The 18906-nt window shown below is 44.1% G+C and overlaps 1 protein-coding gene across 1 annotated transcript in view; it reads left to right on the plus strand.

Moving 5' to 3' along the window:
* The window catches only part of GALNT14 (polypeptide N-acetylgalactosaminyltransferase 14), a 378698-nt gene that overhangs the window by 224994 nt on the left and 134798 nt on the right, over positions 1-18906 (plus strand). The window contains exon 2 of the mRNA XM_007938807.2: positions 16231-16400. Within this exon, the coding sequence (XP_007936998.1) occupies positions 16231-16400 (170 nt within the window). The remainder of the gene's footprint in view (positions 1-16230; positions 16401-18906) is intronic.

Genomic DNA, 18906 nt, shown 5'->3' on the forward strand with positions numbered 1-18906 from the left:
CATATTCACTTATTTTTGAGTATCTGTTGGCTTTTCCCTCAATTAGATTACAGTAAGAACTCAAGACAAATGAGTAAATGAATACATGCATGCATAAAATGAATGACTGAAGTGAAAACAAGTATAGCCATCCTTGCAAGCATCTGAGGTTGAAATGTGACTACTCTCCCTTTTTGGTTTGGTTTTGGTTGGCTTTTCCCTCAATTAGATTACAGTAAGAACTCAAGAAATAATGAGTAAGTGAATGTGTGCATACATAAAATGAATGACTGAAGTGAAAGCAAGTATAGCCACCCTTGCAAGCATCTGAGGTTGAGGTGTGACTACTCTTCCTTCTCTCCAAGGAGTAGAGCAGATGCAAGTTTGCCAGAAACCATCAGTCTCTGTCTAGCAGAGGGCCCTTTGGGGATCCACTTCTTATGCTTGTCAGGCAGTCTGGCCCAAACAGTCCCCTTCCCTGCTGGTGCAGGGAGCTGCCTCCCCCAGCAGGTCGCTGGAGTCCCTGTCGCCTTCCTTCCCCAAGCCGTGTCTACTGCACTGTAATCACACAATTATGATGCCATTAAAATGTCACATTTGGAGAAATCCATATAAACAAAGCATTAACAACCACTTGAAAATTGTAGTCTTTACCACTAATGACCTACTTTCTCTATACACCGAGCCCTCCTGCCACCCCCACTCTGCTGCCTCTTTCCCCAGCCTTGATTTCAGAGGCAGCGGGAAAGTGCCGTCATCTTTCTGCCTGGAAAGCTTTAATGTTTAATGTGGTGAGAGAAGCTCTTTGACAAGGCTGAGGACAGCCAGGGCAGGGGAGATCAGCACTGAGCCATTTAGCGAATTAGACAGGAGGATACCACACCCGAGCAGATTCACAGTCCAAAAGGAAGAGCCCTCAGGGAGATTTTGATCTTTGAGAAATTGGAGAAGGCCATGGTCTTGATTATCTGAGCGTGAGATTCATCCCGTTGACCTGACTTTCTCCTCTTCAGAAAAAGAGACTGAACCTGATGTGCTGTGGTCAGTCTGATAGGATGACACATGGAAGACTTTCCTCAGCAGGGAGAGGTCCCGCTCTAGAGCTGTGCCCCAGAGAGCTTTGGGTCCCTGCTCCCGTGATTTGAGGGTGAGGACTTAGATGGGTGAAAGGCAAGAGGGTGATAAGGCTTTTGTTGGATTCACCACACTTCCTAAAATAGTGCTTGAAAAAGTTGTACAGATGCGGAATGGTGTTTGTCATCAGAATCTAATTGTAATGCACTAAGGAAATGGACTACTTAAAGGAACTTTGTAGTGAGATGTGTGTTTTATAAAGTGAAAGATAAACAAAAACAGCTCTGATGAAATGATTCATCTCTTCCTGATGTATCTGAATTGCAAATCTGGATTCCTATATAGTACTGAATTTGATTAAAGCAACAATCTACCTAATATTGGAAAAGTAAAATAAAGGCTGTAATGATTAATGTTATGTGTCAACTTGGCTATGCCTTGATTTTCAGTGGTTTGGCTGGCTTTACGTAATCATCCTCCATTTTGTGATCTGATGTGAGGAGCCAATCAGTTGGAGGGGGAGTTTCCATGGGGAAGTGGCCTGCATCTAATATATATGGACATTCAGACAAAGCTCACTCTCTCTTGATCCTGCATTCGTCTCGTCATACTCTGACCTCGAGTTCTTGGGATATGAGCCAGCAGCTTGCCACCTGACCTTGAAAACTGTAGTCCTAAAGATTTTGGATTTGCCAATTCCTACAACCCCATGAGCGAGCTGACTACTGCTGACTCACAGCTTTGGGACTTGTAAGCCTCCACAGTGTGAGCCATTTCCTTGAAATCTATCTATCCATCCATCCGTCTATCTATCTATGTATCTATATCTATCCATACACACACTTTAGAGGTTTTGCTCCTCTAGAGAACCTAATCTAAGACAAAGACCAATAAACCAAAACCAAACCCACTGCCATTGAGTTGATTCTGACTCTTGGCGCCCCATGTGTTATAGAGTAGTACTATGCTGCATAGGTTTTTTTATTTGTCTGTAATTTTTATTGAAGCAGTTTGCCAGGCCTTTCTTCCATGATGCTGCTGGGTGGATTTGAACTGCCAACCTTTAGTTTAACAGCCAAATGCAAACCATTTGGGCCACCCAAGGACCTCTAAGGAAAGGTCAGTATGGCTTCAAAGAAGTTGAATTAGAGTGCAGAAGACACTTGAAATGTCATTCTGACACTCTGTGCCTATATGGCAGTTCAAGATCTACCTGAAGTAAGGGTTATGTCATAGGTGATTTGATGAATGGGTAAGAATGGTTGGTGATGAGCAATTGGGGAGTAATTACTAGTATTTCCCAAGGGAAGGGAAATGCCCTGTGGGTCTGTTTATATAAGCAAGTGCATCATAAATCTATTTTTTATAGTTCATGCAAGATGCCGTGCTCTGGAACAGGTTACCGCTGTGTCGTAGAGACAGTTAGTATTAGGACAGGCTCATAAGGATTTCTCCCAGCTTTTCAACCCCTGCTGTGGCCACTTGCCGTATCACCAGCAACACTTAATTTGTCCTTGGCTGGGGAGGGGCACCCCACCCCGACACAGATTCAGCAGGCATGATGTCTGGGTACTCTGGGTCTGCTTTTGACATAAAAAGAACCCCTTCCGTGAAAAGCTGGCGAGCAGCCCCCATGGAGTCCTGAGGAGGTAAAGTCCTTTCAAAGTCATTTGCTTCAACCCCACACCTACATATTCAGCAACTGACCTAGTTTTGAGGGAGCCAGAGGATATCTGGAATGTCACCTTATTTACAGAGCAGATAGAAATGCATTCAGCTCCCAGGCCCTTGCTTCACACAGTATCTGGAGAGATCTAGTCTCTACTTTGGAGGCAGAGGCAAGAGGGACAAGATGTGCTCAGCTGAGAGCTTGAGGCTTCTTGCTCATGTTACCTTTGGGAATGAATGACAGAGCCTAATTGGGACACTTGACTATAAAACTTTGCTACAAAATTCTAGGTTAGCACCTTTTGGCTCATAGGTAGGGAAATTATTTCCAGGATAACTTTGCAGAAAGTATACCAGTGAGTGACCTTCTGCCTAGCACCCCCTCCCTCCTTCTCCATTTGTCTGCCTCTAGGCAAGTGTTGGATTTGGAAGACCCCACCATGACTGACCCTCTGTGAATGCAGGTATTAGTTAAGGATGTGCATGGAGCCCACAGGCCTAGGTTTGAATCCCAGCATCTACACTAATTTTGTGATCTTGGCCAAGTCTCAGCCCAACAAAACTCAGTTTCTCTTCAGGAAAGTGAGCTTATGAGTAGCGCCTATCTCAGGTGTATTGTGAGTTGTGAAGGAGTGACTTTTTGGAACAGAGCCTGGCATGTAGTATGCTGCTGTACTGGCTGACTGTCCAGAGTGAGAATCTGACAGCTTTTCAATTCAGTCCTTTTCTATGGCTTTCCATTTTGATTAATCCCAAAGTCATCTTTGCCTAAGAAGAACCCAGAAGGAGATTTTGGGAACCTGCATACCTGGTTAAACACCTTTCTTGTGGGTATAACTGCTACACTGGCTCTTCCAGTGTGAGCCCTTTGAAATAAATTCCCAGGAAACATGGAGAGGGCTCATCTGGGACAATGAGTCCAGAGGAGGAGAAGGCTCAGAAGTCAAGCAGATGACCCTGCAGCCCAGGTTCCTTAACCTGCTGGGAGGATTCAGTGCAGGCCCCAGCCTCCACCTCCATATGCACAAAAAGAGAGTTAGCACAGAGGCCACATAAAGTTTGATTTCTAGACTTCTAAAGTGGTAATAACTCCATGTGTTGTGATTTTTTAAATAGTTTTCTTGTCTTATGATTTGCATGGTACTGTGCCCTGACTTAAGGTCCCTGCTGACTCAGTGGTTAAGGGCTCAGAAGCTAACTGAAATGTCAGTGATTCAAACCCACTAGCAGCTCTTGGGGGAGAAATGACCTGGTGGTCTTCTCCTATAAAGATTACAGCCTTGGAAGCCGGATGGGGCAGTTCTACTCTGTCCTATTGGGTTGCTATGAATTGGAATCCCCTCAATGGCACACACACACACAACATGTTCCTACTTGCATGTTTTGTGGCTCTCCTCCCAAGCCATCTTGGAGATGGAGGTTTTGGGGAGAAAAGACCTACTCAGTCCCGGGAGTATCAGTGTTAATAATGACCTATTGTTTTAATTACAAGTGGACAGTAAGATGATGCATCCAGCCATCTTGGGTTGCTGTCAGAATCCTCCATTTCTGCCACAGGGAAGTAAGCAGCTAAACATAAATTGAGTGAATGTAAATTGCATTTTCCCTCCATTAACATTCAATCCCAAAAAGGAATAATAGTAACCGCAGCAGTGTTGACAATAATAGTATGTTACATATGCATTATGTTTTACCAAGCAATTTTTCATGTCTTATCTCATTTCTAAGATCTAATTCAGTCTTGTGTGGGAGTAAAGATTAGCGCTGCTCACATAGCAGAGGAAGAAATTGACCGTTGAAAGGACATGCTGAGCAGAAGGAAGTGTAGGACCCTGGCTTAGCTGACTCCTGTTCTCTTATGGCTCTAGGAGACTGTCAAGAAAGAAGGAATTATGGGATTATCCCTGGTGCTGCACTTCCCCTTCTCTGCCCATTTCCGCCCCCCTCCATTTCCTTCCTACTTTCCCTGATGATGTGTTTTATGTCCAGGTGAAATTGTGTTAAAATGAACAAAGTTCCCTCTGAAGGAGAAAAGCAATCACAAGGGCATAACACATAGTATGAACACTTTCCCCCCTTCTCTTCATTCTTGACTTCTTTTTCTTTCTTTACTCTTCTTCTTTTATTCCATTACTGTCCCAAGGGTCATAGTTTGGTGGCCTGCAGGCCAATTTCAGCCCATGAAGATAATTTGTTTCATCATAAGGGAGGGTTAAAGCAATGTAAGTCACCAGGTCTTACGCCATACTTATAAGGTACAAGGCTCCCGATCATGTTTCAATTATTAGGGATCCTGAAGGCATGTGCATTTGTGACTCCTGCTGGAGTCCTTGGTTCAGTAGGGCCTGTTGAATGTTGGTTGGCCCCATAGCGATCTTTTGAGGGGAAGGAGTTTTCTGATGAAATCTAGATATTTCTCAGCCCCAGACAGCAGGCTAGGGAGAGGAGAGAAGTCTGATTTTTGGAGGGAAACCTCCACTGTAAGAAGCATTTTTGTTGTTTTTGTTCCTTCTAGAAATGGCTTCCAGTGGGACAGGCTTCTGACCACAAGGTCCTGTCTGTGTCCTGCTGGAGGCTACTCTGGTCACAGTGTTGTGCCACTCCTGCCCCTGGAAGATGGTAGATATCACCCTTGGTGAAAGGATCCTGCTCCCAAGACAGGCTCAGCTGTCCACACCAGATATGTTTTAGCATCCAGCGCTGTCCAGCTGGAGGCTTCCTTCTGGAGCTCAGTTTCAGCACTTTTCATCCCAGGTGCAGACCCACTCCTTAGTCTCTTCTAGGCACTCTGAGTTCATGCTCCCAGCACCAGCCTCCTGGTTATGTGCAAATCCACCCTCTTGTCACCAGCCAGGCCACCAAGTCCTCTCTCTCCTGAACCTCATGAAGATTCCTGGCTCCTTTTCCCTTAACCTCTTGCTCTCTGGAAACCAGGGATGAAAGAGACAAAAGCTTCTCGTGTTCCATTGACCAGCTTACTACTTCTGTCTATCAGCACAAAGGAGAAGGGGACACAGAAAAGGATGGTATGGTCAGGCCAGCAACTAAATTGGCTGTTCCTTAGGAGTTCTGGCAGGACAGCAATTAAAGCATTCAGCTGCTAACCAAAAGGTCAACAGTTTGAGCCCATCAGTTGCTCTGTGGTACAAAGATAAGAAATTTGCTTCCGTAAATGTTTATAGCCTTGAAAATCCTATGCGGCTGTTCTACCCTATCCGAAGGATTGGCAGTAGGTTCAGCCTTCATGTCCTCCAGCAATCATGATATGTTCATGAGTGACAAGTGACTTGAATGTCCTCTACAAAAATGAATCTTGGTGGTGGAATTTGTAGAGTGTTAGAGACGAAGGGAGCAGATACATGAGCATGAGAGGTCATGCACCCTGACATGTGCAGGGGGCCACTTGCAGGTCCTCTCCTCTGTCACTTAGACTTCCCTGGCACAGCCCTCTCAAGCTAATTAGGAAGCAAATTCAACTCCCTATAAGGCCCCAGTTTTGTGAATCATTTTTTCTACTCCAGAAACAAAAACTGGGCTTCTGTCCATTCAGCTAATCATATCACATTTCATAGTTGGAATTTTCAGGCAATTATAGTAATTATTGGAATTTTATTTTTCCTTTCAGAAAACTTGACACTTCTGCCAAAGCTGTATTTGTGTGATGTGTGGAATTGGGGTGAGGTAGTAAGTGCATATATATGGGCAGTGGGGGAGAGGAGAAAGCTCGACAGTGGTCACTTTTGTTATCAGAGTCTAAGTGAGACTGAAATCAGAGGGGGAAGGAGGCCAGCCTAAGAGAGCAGGCTAGTCTGGGCGTCCAGGCTGGCAGACGGCAGGAGCGCAGGGAAGCCACAGCAGAGAAGCTCCCAGCAGAACCATTTTCTAGGCAGCTGACTCTTGGAGAAGTGAGGTGGGGAGGAAAATGGGGGAAAGGGATGGGAGGAGGTGGGGTAGCAGAGTAAACTCATCCCTACTGAATTATCTGCCAGTTCATTTGGTCTGAGAAATAGCCCTTTTCCTCCCCTATTATATGTCCATTCCATCTATCAAACTCTTTAAGAAGTGACTTTCATATAATTAATACCAACCATTAAACTACAACATTGAAGGAGCAATTGCCTAATTCTGAGGAAAATTTAAATTTATTACCAGCACCGAGATAAAATGAATACTGAAGAGAAGGAGAGAAAACCCTGCAGAAGATAAATAGAAAGCCAAGTGGGATATTGACTTGATCCTTCTCCAGTGCAAGGTAATTTGGCTTTGAAAGTGAGTTAGATCATAATAAATTAAATTTAGATTTCTGCACATCAGTTAAATAACTCCCAAGACAGAATTCCAGTGAGAGGAAGAGGTGATAATACATGGTGGAGATATTAAAATGAAGATCTTATATAATAATCCATAATTGAAGCACTGTCCCTAGATGAGGGAAAAGGATTTCCAGGTCTTTCTTTTGCCATGAGCCCAGATGAGCAACGGGCTTGCTTGCCCCTCCTTTTTTTTTATTTGAGCTTGTTCTGCCCGTTGCAGAAAGTCTGTTACCAGATCATTCCTTTCCCTGACCATTCCCTCTGGGCAGGACTTACATGATGAGGGATTATGTTGTACATCTTCACTCTCTTGACTGACCCTTGGTAAAGTAAGGTCACTCCCAGCTGCGTGGGCAACAGAACAGGATGGGAATGAGCAGATCTTTTTCTGCATTTTGTGCCTACTTGACATTGGAGTAAAGGAGCTCCAGTGGCACAGTGGTTAAAGCATTCGGCTGCTAACAGAAAGTCAGTGGTTTAAACCCACCAACCGCTCCGCAGGAAAATGATGAGGCAATTCGCTTCTGTAAAGATTTACAGCTTTGGATTTCTATGGGGTAGTTCTACTCTGTCTTATAGGGTTGCTGTGAGTCAGAATTTACTCAATGACAATGGGTTTGGCAGGGGCGAAGAAAGTGGCCCTACAGATAAATAGAACATCTGGTAATATGGAAGATACATAAGTTTTGAAGTCAAAATTCCTGGGTTAGAGTGTGAACTTACTATCTATGTCTTCTTGAACAAGTTCCTTTGCTTCCTTGAGCCTCAGTTTTCTCATCTTTGTAATGGGAACATTGTAACCAGCCTACCTATTTCATACTAAAAAAAAAAAAAAAAATTGCCAAACTCACTGCCATAGAGTCGATTCCAACTCATAGTGACCTCCTTTGGGTTTCTGAGGCTGTAAATCTTTTTGTGTGTGTGTGATTTGGGTAAAAATTTACAGACCAAATTCACTTTCCATGCAGCAGTTCACATACACTTTGTCTCATGACATTGACCACAATTTACTACAATGCAACAGATCCCCTCCCACTTCCTCCTGATAGTTATCTCTTCCCTGTTGTCCATCCCTCCATGCACTCCTGCCCCTTGAGCTGTCTCCATGTGCATAAGCAGCCCTTCTTTCTCCCATGATTGTTCTCTCCAAGGAGTGTATCTACCTGAGGTAAATATGCCTGTCTTTTGTTTGGCTGGAAGCAACAGGTGTAGGTTCAGTTCCAGGCCTGAAGGGCAGCTAGGGGCCATACTCTCAATAGTTCCACCAGGCTCTATTGGACCAGCAAACCTGCCCCCACTTTTTTTCCCTCCAAATTATTTTGAGTTTTGTTCCGCATTGTTCTCCCTCTCTATCCAGGATCTCCTACATAGATCCCCTTCCAAGTGGTTGACAATGGTAGCCAGGCACCATCTAGTTCTTCAGGTCTCATAGTCATAGAGGCTACAGATCGGATGGTGTACCAGTTGCTAGGACTAACTGTTTCCATGAATTTTTGGTTTTCTTCATTCTTCTTTGCTCTGGACGCAGAGAGACCCATCGTTGCATCTAGATGGCAGCTTGCAAGCTTTTAAGATCCCAGTTGCTACTCGCCAAAGTAGGAGGTGGAACAATGTTTTGTGTAGTATGTTATGCCAATTGAGCTTGATGTCCCCTGCGACTATGGTCTGAAGCCCACAGGTTCAACTACTCTGTCCCTCTGGGTAGCTGGCTGTGACCAAGCAGTGACCACAACCTTGCCCCTTGTCAGCTTTACTATACACCTGGGAATTCAGATCATACACATAAACTTATAGGACCATTGTCTGCTGACCCTATATGAGGCTGTAAATCTTTACAGAAGTAGATTGCCCAGTCTTCCTTCTGCAGAGCAACTGGTGAGTTTGAACCACCAACCTTCTAGTTAGCAGTCAAATGCCTTAGGTACTACACCACCAGAGCTCCTATTTCATAAGGATAATGAAATGAAATATTCAAGTGAAAATTCTTCACACATTATAGGTATTTCTATTTGGCCTATGGTTTTTCATTTGTGAAAATTATATATATATATATATATATATATATATTTTTTTTTTTGTACAAATCTATCTGGTCATTTTTTGTTAGTCTTTTGTTCTTTGCTAATTTTATTCCATATTTTAAACATTATATTTATAGTTATACTTTATCCTCTATTTGATAATTCTTGTAGCTGAAGTCCTTGGAGACTCTAAATCTGGTTGTAGTTTCCACTGACTCAGTTACAGTGACTTGTTTCCTTGTGTGTCTGGTAAGTTTGTATTGTGATTTCATCTTTTGGTGAGCTTTGTGGGAATCCTAAGGGCCTAAACTGGAGATGCTTTCATCCAGACAGGCTTTATGTTTGCTTCTGCTGGGAGCCAGGGGGTCAACTTATCTGAGACTACTTAGTCCCTTTCTTCTTAAGCTTAGTTATAGAAGACTCAAGTTCAGCTTGTCTACATTTTAGGATCCAAGGTTTAATTTTTCAATGACCTTTACCCTTAGAGCAGCTTCACATTTTGCCCTTGCTTACCATTCAAGTTTCCCAGCTTTGGTTTCAGCAGCCTATTTCATTTTCCTGGCCTTACCTCTTCTCCCATTTGATGGTTTCCTTCTAGAAAGCCCTACAATGCATTTAAAACTATGCTTTTAGTTTATCCAGGATTGAGTTGTATTTAACCAAGAACATCTCTGAAAGTATCTGGACTCCTGTGGTGCTGGAAGCAGGTTTGCATGATGGGAAGCAGGGCCAATTGGAGTGGTGCCAGGAAGCCAGAGGATGTGGTCCTGGAAATAGCCTGTGATACACGTAAATGAGAAGGCAGTGCTGCACCAAAAAGAAAGTAAAAAAATCAAATCGTTGCCACTAGGTTGATATTCCGATTCATGGCAACCCCATGTGTTATAGAGTAGAACTGCTTCATAGTGTTTTCTTTGCTGTAATCTTTACAGAAACAGATTACACACCTTTTTTCTGTGGTGCCACTGGGTGAATTTGCACCACCAATCTTTCACTTATGTACAGCGGACTTACAATCTAGTTCTGCTGAGAACAGAGGGATAGTACAGACTTTGAGACAGACACTTAATTGGTGTGTGAGCTTGGGAAATCGTTTATTGTCCCTGTAACTCAGCTTTCCTCATTTGTAAATTGAAGATAAGGTAGTCTATAGTATATTGGGTTTATGAAAGTTAGGAATCATTGGAGGTGCCCCTCATCTAGCACTTCCCTCTAGAGTTCTTACAAGGGAAGCACATGCGAAAATCAGCAAACAAATGGGAAACAAATATTGATTTCATTACTGTAGACCAGCAAGCACCTTTTAACCCCTAAAACAAGGCAAGTTGAATTGTAGAATGTGGAATTGTCTGAGGGTGATGTAAACCTGGCTTATAGTGACCTATATAGGACAGAGTAGAACTGCCCCATAGGCTTTTGGGCTTCTTATTTCCCATTTTGTGGAGAGAGATAATGGAGCAGACCTAAATCCACTTGTCCAAACAGCCACATGGATGAAGTAGGAGCCAGGCCTTGGACCATGACCGAAGGTGCTGATTCTGTGGGGACAAACAGAGCAGGACAACCTGCAGTACCTTGACTGACATTCGTCATCACTCACAGCCTCCACGCAGAGCCCTCATTTGATTTTCTGACCAGAAATTACTCACTCTAGAGTGGGTGTACTTCAAAAGATGACTATGATGCCACAAACAAAAAGCAGACATATCATCATCTGGGACTTGGTAAACTTTATTTTAAATAGAAAATGTCTGGTTAAGTCTGTCAAACCCCTGGCCAAGACCACTGCTTAAATGATTTGGCATCAAAAATTAAAGCTCCAAAACACATCTGTTAAGTTACTTCATTTCTTTCCTCCCACCATGCTTCCACAGAAATCTTGAATCCCCTTTTCTCCATCCTTCCCTAGACCTATTTTCTTACTCAAGTTTCAAGCTAACTACTTGACTCACAAGTAAGGGTGTATCCTTCCCCTCTTGAGTTCCAAAGCTACCTCTCTTCTCCACTAATGTTTTTGTCTCCCTCCCTCCTTCTCCAGTTTGGCACTATCTATTCTCATTTATTGTCTAATTGTCTTCTAAAGCATTTGACTGCTAACCAGAAGGCTGGTGGTTCAAACCCACCAGCTGCTCCTTGGAAGGAAGGTTGGGCAATCTACTGCCATAGAGATAACCACCTCAGAAACCCAAGGAGGTGTCTCTATGAGTCAGATCTGACTCAATGGCAGTGAGGTGTTGTTTTTTTTTTTTGTTTGTTTGTTTTTTTTGGTGAAATCTCTATCCTTTGATACCTCAGCTGTGCCCAGTCCTAATAGAACATTCTAATCTGTGCAAAATATATATCACCTGGGGGGGTACTTACCATGTGTTATAAGTATTTATATTTAATCTTCACAATAATAGATGTCAATATTACCATTCCCTTTATATAATTGGGGAAAGTGAAGGATAGAGAGATTGAGTAAATTGTCCAATGTTACGCTCCCTCAGAAGATGCCCTTTCTTAGTTGTTTCTGCCCGTGGTAAGAAAGAGCACATGTGGGATTGGTAGACTCTGTGGGAGAATTTCGATTGGTGGTTCCAATCGAACCACCAACCACTAGCTGGTGACCTTGGCTAATCTACTTATTCTTTCTAAGCCAGTTCTTCCTATATAAATGAACTGTGAGAATTTCACAAGGAAGTATGTATGAGCTGCTCTGTAAAATACAAAGTTCTGTTCAGAGGTGGGGTATCCTGGATGGAGCAAACAGTTAAGCACTCAACTACTAGCACAAAGGTTGGTGGTTCAAATCCATCCAGAGGTGCCTCAGAAGATAGGCCTGGCGATCTGCTTCCAAAAGGTCACAGCTGTGGAGCAGTTCTACTTTGCACACATGAGGTTGTCATGAGTTAAAATAAACCTGACAGCAACAACAAAAATATTCAAATGAGTTATTATTTAAAATATTAAATAATAATATTTCATATTATTTAATATATCCAAATACCATTATTGAAAAGCCAAGTTCCCAGGACAGACAGATCACCACCCCCACTGGATCTCTGCGAGCAAATAAAATGAACTCTGTACACCTATCTGAGGGCAACCGTCCCTTTGATGGCGCCCTCTACTGGCTACTTAATACAATCTCATGGCTGCTGCTTAATGGCTTTCTGGGGACCACAATCCTGGCTGAGTTCCTATAGCACCATCTCCAGGAAGACAGATCCTGCCTGGGATATAGGGATGCTCATCTGCTCTTTGGGGGTGGCTACTGTCAGACTGAGCAGACCACCCTGCCCAGGCCATCTTGGCCCTGTGCTTTCTGTGGTGTGGATTGTGGATGGGGATGAGATGAGGCCCCTTGTGCCTTAACCATGTGTGCCTGCCTCTCCACCTGCTTCTCCAGCTGAGGATAGAACCATCCACCTGGGGCCCAAAAGGCCCTTGTTCAGGCATCTTTTCCTACCAGGTTGGAATATTGAGGTCACTTCCCAGTTGAGCTCTGTATCTAGTTCTCTTCCCTCTACTCCATCCTACATACTGTGGCCACAGACCTTTTCCCCACTACCTGCCTCATAATGACCCAGCTTCCTGACAGGGTTTCCTTTCACTCATGACCTCTTTGCAACCACAGTCCCATTTCTGAGATAGCCATTCCTTGAACATTCTCTTCTTTCCACCCTTCCTGCCTTTTTTCTGGCTTTTCACTCCACACATGCTTCCCTTCCTCCCTTCCCCTTAAACAAAGTAAAAAACCTACTCATGTCAAGATCTAACTCATTTGCTACCTCTTTAAGAAGGCTTTCCTCATTTCCCTCACTTCTCCATGCTGTCAAAACATTGTTATCGAGCTTATGCAATGAACTCATCCTGCAGTGTATTATAGGTATCCTCATGCTTACCTCTCCACATTGCAAGCCTCGCAAGTAGAGGGGCTTTCCAACTCTGTGTCTCCCAGACTGTAGCAAAGGACACTGAAGGTGCTTACAGCCTATTTTGAGACTTGCAATGAGTTAAATGGGAAATGAGGTAGTGGGAGACAGTTTGGGGCCCCATTGCCCTTTCTCACGAGGATGGGATGTCAAGATTGCCCTGGGGTGATGTTCCAACCAGAGGTGACAGCTGTCAGGCTATGACACTGTGCAGCACAGGCTGTAAGTTTCCTGTCTTTTCCTTGCTTAGCTCCCACCCAAATTCCCCTTAGCATATTCTTGTAGCAGCAGTATCACAAGAAATTAATAAAATCAATTATTGGATAAAAACCACTGGTTCCCAAAGCATCATTTTGTGCTATTACCAGGAGAATGCTGTTTCAAAAGAAGATAGCTGAGAGAGAGAGAGAGAGAGAGAGAGAGAGAGAGAGATCACTTACTGGATAAGATCATGTGGCACCTAAGATGAATGTACAGCTGGTGAGTGGTCCCCTTACCAGCTGTCCCTGGGCCGAGAACTGTGCTCTGTCTGCTGGGCCTGCCCTAGACCTTCCTCATAAGATGCAGGTGGTCTGTCCTGGTCACTGGTGACAAAGGCTTGTTCTCAGTTCCCCAGGCATATGGGCAGCTTTGTAGAGCAACTTGGGTAAGACAGAAAGTGACCATCTTATTCTCGGTGGTGATGCCTACCCCAGGACTCCAGCCCTCACATTCCAGATCACAGTTAACTCAACAAGATCTTACCAAAGATGCAGCTTTCTTATGGTTTGGATGAATGTGAGAGATCTGTGCTTTGTTGGATAGAGACTGGCTTTCCCCGAGGATTGTGGCACTAACATCCATTGGAAAGTGGCCACCAAAGGTGAACATTCATCTTGCTGAGGCCATGAGGCCCAAACCTCCTGCTGGCTGTGCAAAAAATCTCTTGAGTTGTGTGGGCAGGCAACTGAGGCATCCAATCCCTCCCTCTGCTAAGAGCCGCTGGAGGAGCCAGGGGACTGAATTCTGGTGTGAGCTCTGCCACTTCCCACTGTGGGACCTCAGATTAGCCATGTAACCTTTCTGAAATCCCATCTTTTTCACTCATGTCACAGAGTTTGATGAAGATGAAATAATCATGAAAAAGAAAACCACCTTATTTTTCTAAAATGCTGTATCCATGTATGGTGAGAATTATTACTTCCTCATTGATGCCTCTTAAAAATAATCACAGATTTATGGGTTAGAGAATAAAGAACAAATGGGGTCTGGTGAATTTAAAGAAAAAAAAAGTTGTCATCAAGTCAATTCCAATTCATTGTGTGTCAGAATAGAATTGCTCCATAAAGTTTTCAATGGCTGTGTTTTTTTAAGAACTAGATTGCCAGGCTATCTTTGGATCTTTCTTCCAAGATGCCTCTGGGTGGACTCACCCAACCTCCAACCTTTCAGTTAGCAACCAAGAACATTAACTGTTCACTACCCATGTGGACCAAAACCAAAACCAAAAAAAAAAACAAAAACAAAAAAACTCACTGCCATCGAGTTGGATCCAACTCATAGTGGCCTCTCGGGTTTCCAAGGCAGTATCTCTATGGAAATAGATCATCCAACCTTCCTTCCGAGGAGTGGCTGTGGGTTTGAACCGCCAGCCTTCTGGTTAGCAGTCAAATGCCTTAGGCACTATGCCACCAGAGCTCCTACCCCAATGGACAGCAACCATTAAAGAAAGATTGTCTACTTTCTGCCACTGCCTTCCCTTTGGTAAAGGAATGAATAAGTCTTTGAGTACCTACTGTGTGCCAGCTACCCTGCCAGTCTTTTAGGCCAGTGAGTTCCAAACAGACAGGGCTTCTCAAATTGACCTGGAGAGCATGGCCTCTGGAGTCAGGATACTAGAAGTCAAGTCCCAGCCCTGCCACTCCCTAATTTTGGGACAAAGGGCAAGGTACTGACCCTATCAAAGCCATTTTCTCATCTACATAATGAGAATACAAGGAACATTTCATGGTTAACAAGGGTGGTACCACTACTTAGAGGGTAGACACATATTAACTTATGTGAAGGAAAATAAAAACCAAATGAAACTACTGGACCATCATACACCAATGCTTTCTTGTCTTGAGGCAATTGGACTTTGGCTAATTGGCCACCCAAAAAATGGATTTTCAGGGAACTGGCTTTCTGTACATTGATTTTCAGAGAATTGAACCTCTTCCACTTGACTTCCCTTAAGGTCAGACAGACAAAGGCCTTCTTGACTTTTTCCTGAAGCAAGTACACTGGTCCCAAGATCACTGGCTTACCTTACAGCTCCATATCCCTGGACCCCAGAGCCAGCCTTCCGTAAATACTGGGTGAACTATAAAGCACTCTTTGCCATGAAGCTGCTACTTATTCATCAAGCAAAATCATTTCCAAATCCATTAGCTGTATTCAGATTTTACATCCAGAGAGGAGACGACAGCCAGAGGGCTTGTTTACATTCCTAGGTTTTGTACTCAATCCTCTCACCTGCTCCTGTGCTTGTCCAACACACTGGGTGTTAGAGCAATGCTGGAGAGACTTAATATAATTAAAGCAAGTGCAGAAAATAGAAGGAAAAAGAACAAAAGCTATTGCAAAAGTGCAGGTATATGTCCTTCAATGCTCTTGTCATTGCCTCACCCTGGAAGGCTTTTCTCCTGAACCTTTGCAAAATGGCACCTTCTTGACTTTCAGGTCCCAGCCTAAGTATCTTCTTCTCAGGAGGAGCATTCTCACCTCACTTAATGTAACATCATATCATCCTGACCGTCTCCTTCCTAGCACTTAGCATAACCTATAATTATCTTTTTTTTTAAATTTATTCATTAAATAATGAGCACAGTGAGGAAGTTGGAAGAGTACTAAAATAATAATAATAATAATTTATTGATTTAAAAAATACAGGTGAAGCACATTAATCTTTTACTTAATACATTATGAAGGTGGGGGGAGGAATATCCATCTTTTAGAATTGCTATGAGAATTCCATGAAATGATATGAGTAAGGGTCCTAGAATAGCGCTTGGTACATGGCACTTAATAAATGGTAACTGCCAGTCTGGTCATTGACCAGTTGTTGTTATTGTCACTGATGGTTTTATTAATGTCCTCTCTGTGCCATCTTTGATTCTAACCATGCCAGCATAAGTTTGTCTCAATGGGTAGCTGCCCTAGGTCCATTCCTGATGGACAGGTAGAGGGGGTCAAAGGGGCAGGGAGCCATTCTCACAGACTTCCATTCCTATCACACAGCCTTCGGAAGCTGACTGGGATGACCTGTGGGACCAGTTTGATGAGCGGCGGTATCTGAATGCCAAAAAGTGGCGTGTTGGTGATGATCCCTATAAGCTGTATGCTTTCAACCAGAGGGAGAGTGAGCGGATCTCCAGCAATCGGGCCGTCCCGGACACTCGCCATTTGAGGTACTTCCTCTTCCTCCCAGTCTGTTACCCCAACCCCTTTCTGTATTGAGGGCTACTGTGACAGTGCTAAGAATTGGGGCAGGCAAGCCACTTGCTGTGGTGGGACACTACAGGTAATTCTGTATGGTAATTAACCCTGTCTGTGCTGCTTATTGCTATAACCCATCCCTAAAGCCTCCCACTTACCACTAGGAGGTTGGAGAAGGTGGGCGACCTTCTTCCCCTGTACCTTTCCTCCCTTACCAGTGGCCACTATGAGTCAGAACCGACTCATGGCACCTAACAACAACAATGTGTTTGGGGTAGACGGTTTTGAAAAACAAAATCTAAACCCATTGGCGTTGAGTCAATTCAGACTCACAGTGACCCTGCAGGACAGAGTAGAATTGCCCCATAGGGTTTCTAAGGCTATAATCTTTATGGAAGCAACCTGACTCATCTTTCTCCCTCAGATTGACTGGTGCGTTTGAACTGCTGACTTTTTGGTTGGCAACTGAGCACATAACCACTGCACCACCAGAGTTTGCTGGAGGGGATTGAAGCCAATGTTATATTGAAAGCTGCAGGACTGACGTTGGCTTCGTAGCCTTTTATATTTGTTTCGGTACGTGGGTACCCAGATTGTGGTCACTGGGGTTTATGAGCAGGGAGTGAGAATTATCATGACTGCACAGGCTGATTAATCTGGTGGTGATTACACTGACAATCTTTGAAGTCTGGGGGGATCAATTTTCCTTATTAGGTTATAAGCCAGAAGCCTTGTCTTATCCAGCATGTGTCCTGTGGAGGGACTCAGCCAGTCTTTGTTCATCACCACTATTCCTAAAAGTAGCTGGAGTCTTGGTTTCCCCATGAGTAAAGCATGGAGGATGGACTGGATTATTTCTGGGTTTTTCCATCTTTGACAGTCTGTGAATATTTAATGCTTCTCTCAAAGTACCCTTAAGACTTTTCCTTAGCAACAGTGTCTGGCAGCTCCGTACAGCCAGGAACCCAAGGATGGCTATACCTAGAACATTTCTTTCTTCTGGCCTGGAAGTTTCTTAAAGTCAGAGTCTTGTATTATTTCCATGTAAATTGCCTAGCACTTATCCTCGTCTTTGCCATCTGATAGCATTTTAGGTAGTTAGTTATTTTATTTCTTGAAGCTGAAACTACACGTAGGAGATTGGGGAAGAGGGAGGAGATAGAGATCTGAGAAGCCCCACTGGGTCTCAGGTGAGTGGTCCCTCCTTTGACTTGAGCCAAGATGCCACAGACCTCCACAGGAACAATGAGACACCTCCATGGCAGGAAAAGAGCTAGTGCGTCTGGATGAGAGCTGCCAGACAGATGCCCATGAAGCTCCTCACTGAGCAGATGGGCACTTGGGATACCCTGAGCAGGACCAATTTTTACACTCATCCAATTATATGACCTGAGATGCAGAAATAAAATAAGAGCTGGACATACGTGGTGATAGCTGATGAAGAACTAAGCCTATCCCAAGATCCAAGTTGACTGGGCCCAGTTTTGAGCTCCACACCTAGCTGTGTGCTCCATCTATTACATAAGTGCGATTCTGTTGGGATTGCAGCAAGGAAGGAAAGGAGGACTTAGACTAATCCAGACACACTGTGGGAAAAAAGGAAGAGTGTATCAGCCATATGTCTGCCTCAGGACATCAGTCCTGCCTTATGTTACTTAGAGAGTTTCAGATTTATAGAACTTAGTCTGAGTGACCAGGAAGGAGAAATGATGGGGGATTGAGAATGAGGCCAAGCACATGGGTATGGAGCACCTACTGTGTGCAAAGCCCCAGACTGCAGCATTGTGCGGGGCCACCAGTGAGGTCAGCCATCTCCAGGCTGAGTTTGGTCTAGTGCTGGTCCTGCACGTGGGTCACTCTTGTGGTGAGAGAGTTCTGAGAAACTGCCAGCAGAGCCCTATAATCTCTCCTCCAGGATCCCAGTGGGTGGTGACCTGTGTCTACAGGAGCTCCTGCTTCCAACTTCTAGCCCTTCCCTTTAAGAGATACTGTCCATGAAGTTGAATCCATGCCCATGAGGTGGACATCACCAGCTGAGTCCCTAAATCCTTCCAGCTTGCCTGATGTATCCTGACTTTGTCCTATTGTAATAATACCTGCCTGGCAGCTGTGGCTGCCATTGACCCGTATCCTATAAACCAGGGTTAATCCATCTTGGCACTTTGACAGTTTGAACTGGACAATTCTTTGTGAGGGGAAGGAGACGGCTGTACTGTGTGTACTAGCAGGATCCTTATCCCTCACCCATTTGATTCCAGTAGCATCCTCCCACCCCACCCCACTCAAGTTATGACAACCAAAAATGTCACCAGACACTGAATCACAGTGAGAACCACTGCTGTGGAGCCAGCCCTGTTTCATCCAAATCCTCAAGAACCCTAAACGTGCATATGAGCCTTACCCCAGGAACAGGATGAAACCAGATCTTCCTCATAAAACACTTGGGGAAGAGGCAGTACTGCCGAGGGGTTAAGGACA

The sequence above is a fragment of the Orycteropus afer genome, unplaced genomic scaffold (assembly GCF_000298275.1).
Source record: "Orycteropus afer afer isolate SDZICR_OR568_19922 unplaced genomic scaffold, OryAfe1.0 scaffold00054, whole genome shotgun sequence".
NCBI lineage: Eukaryota > Metazoa > Chordata > Mammalia > Tubulidentata > Orycteropodidae > Orycteropus > Orycteropus afer.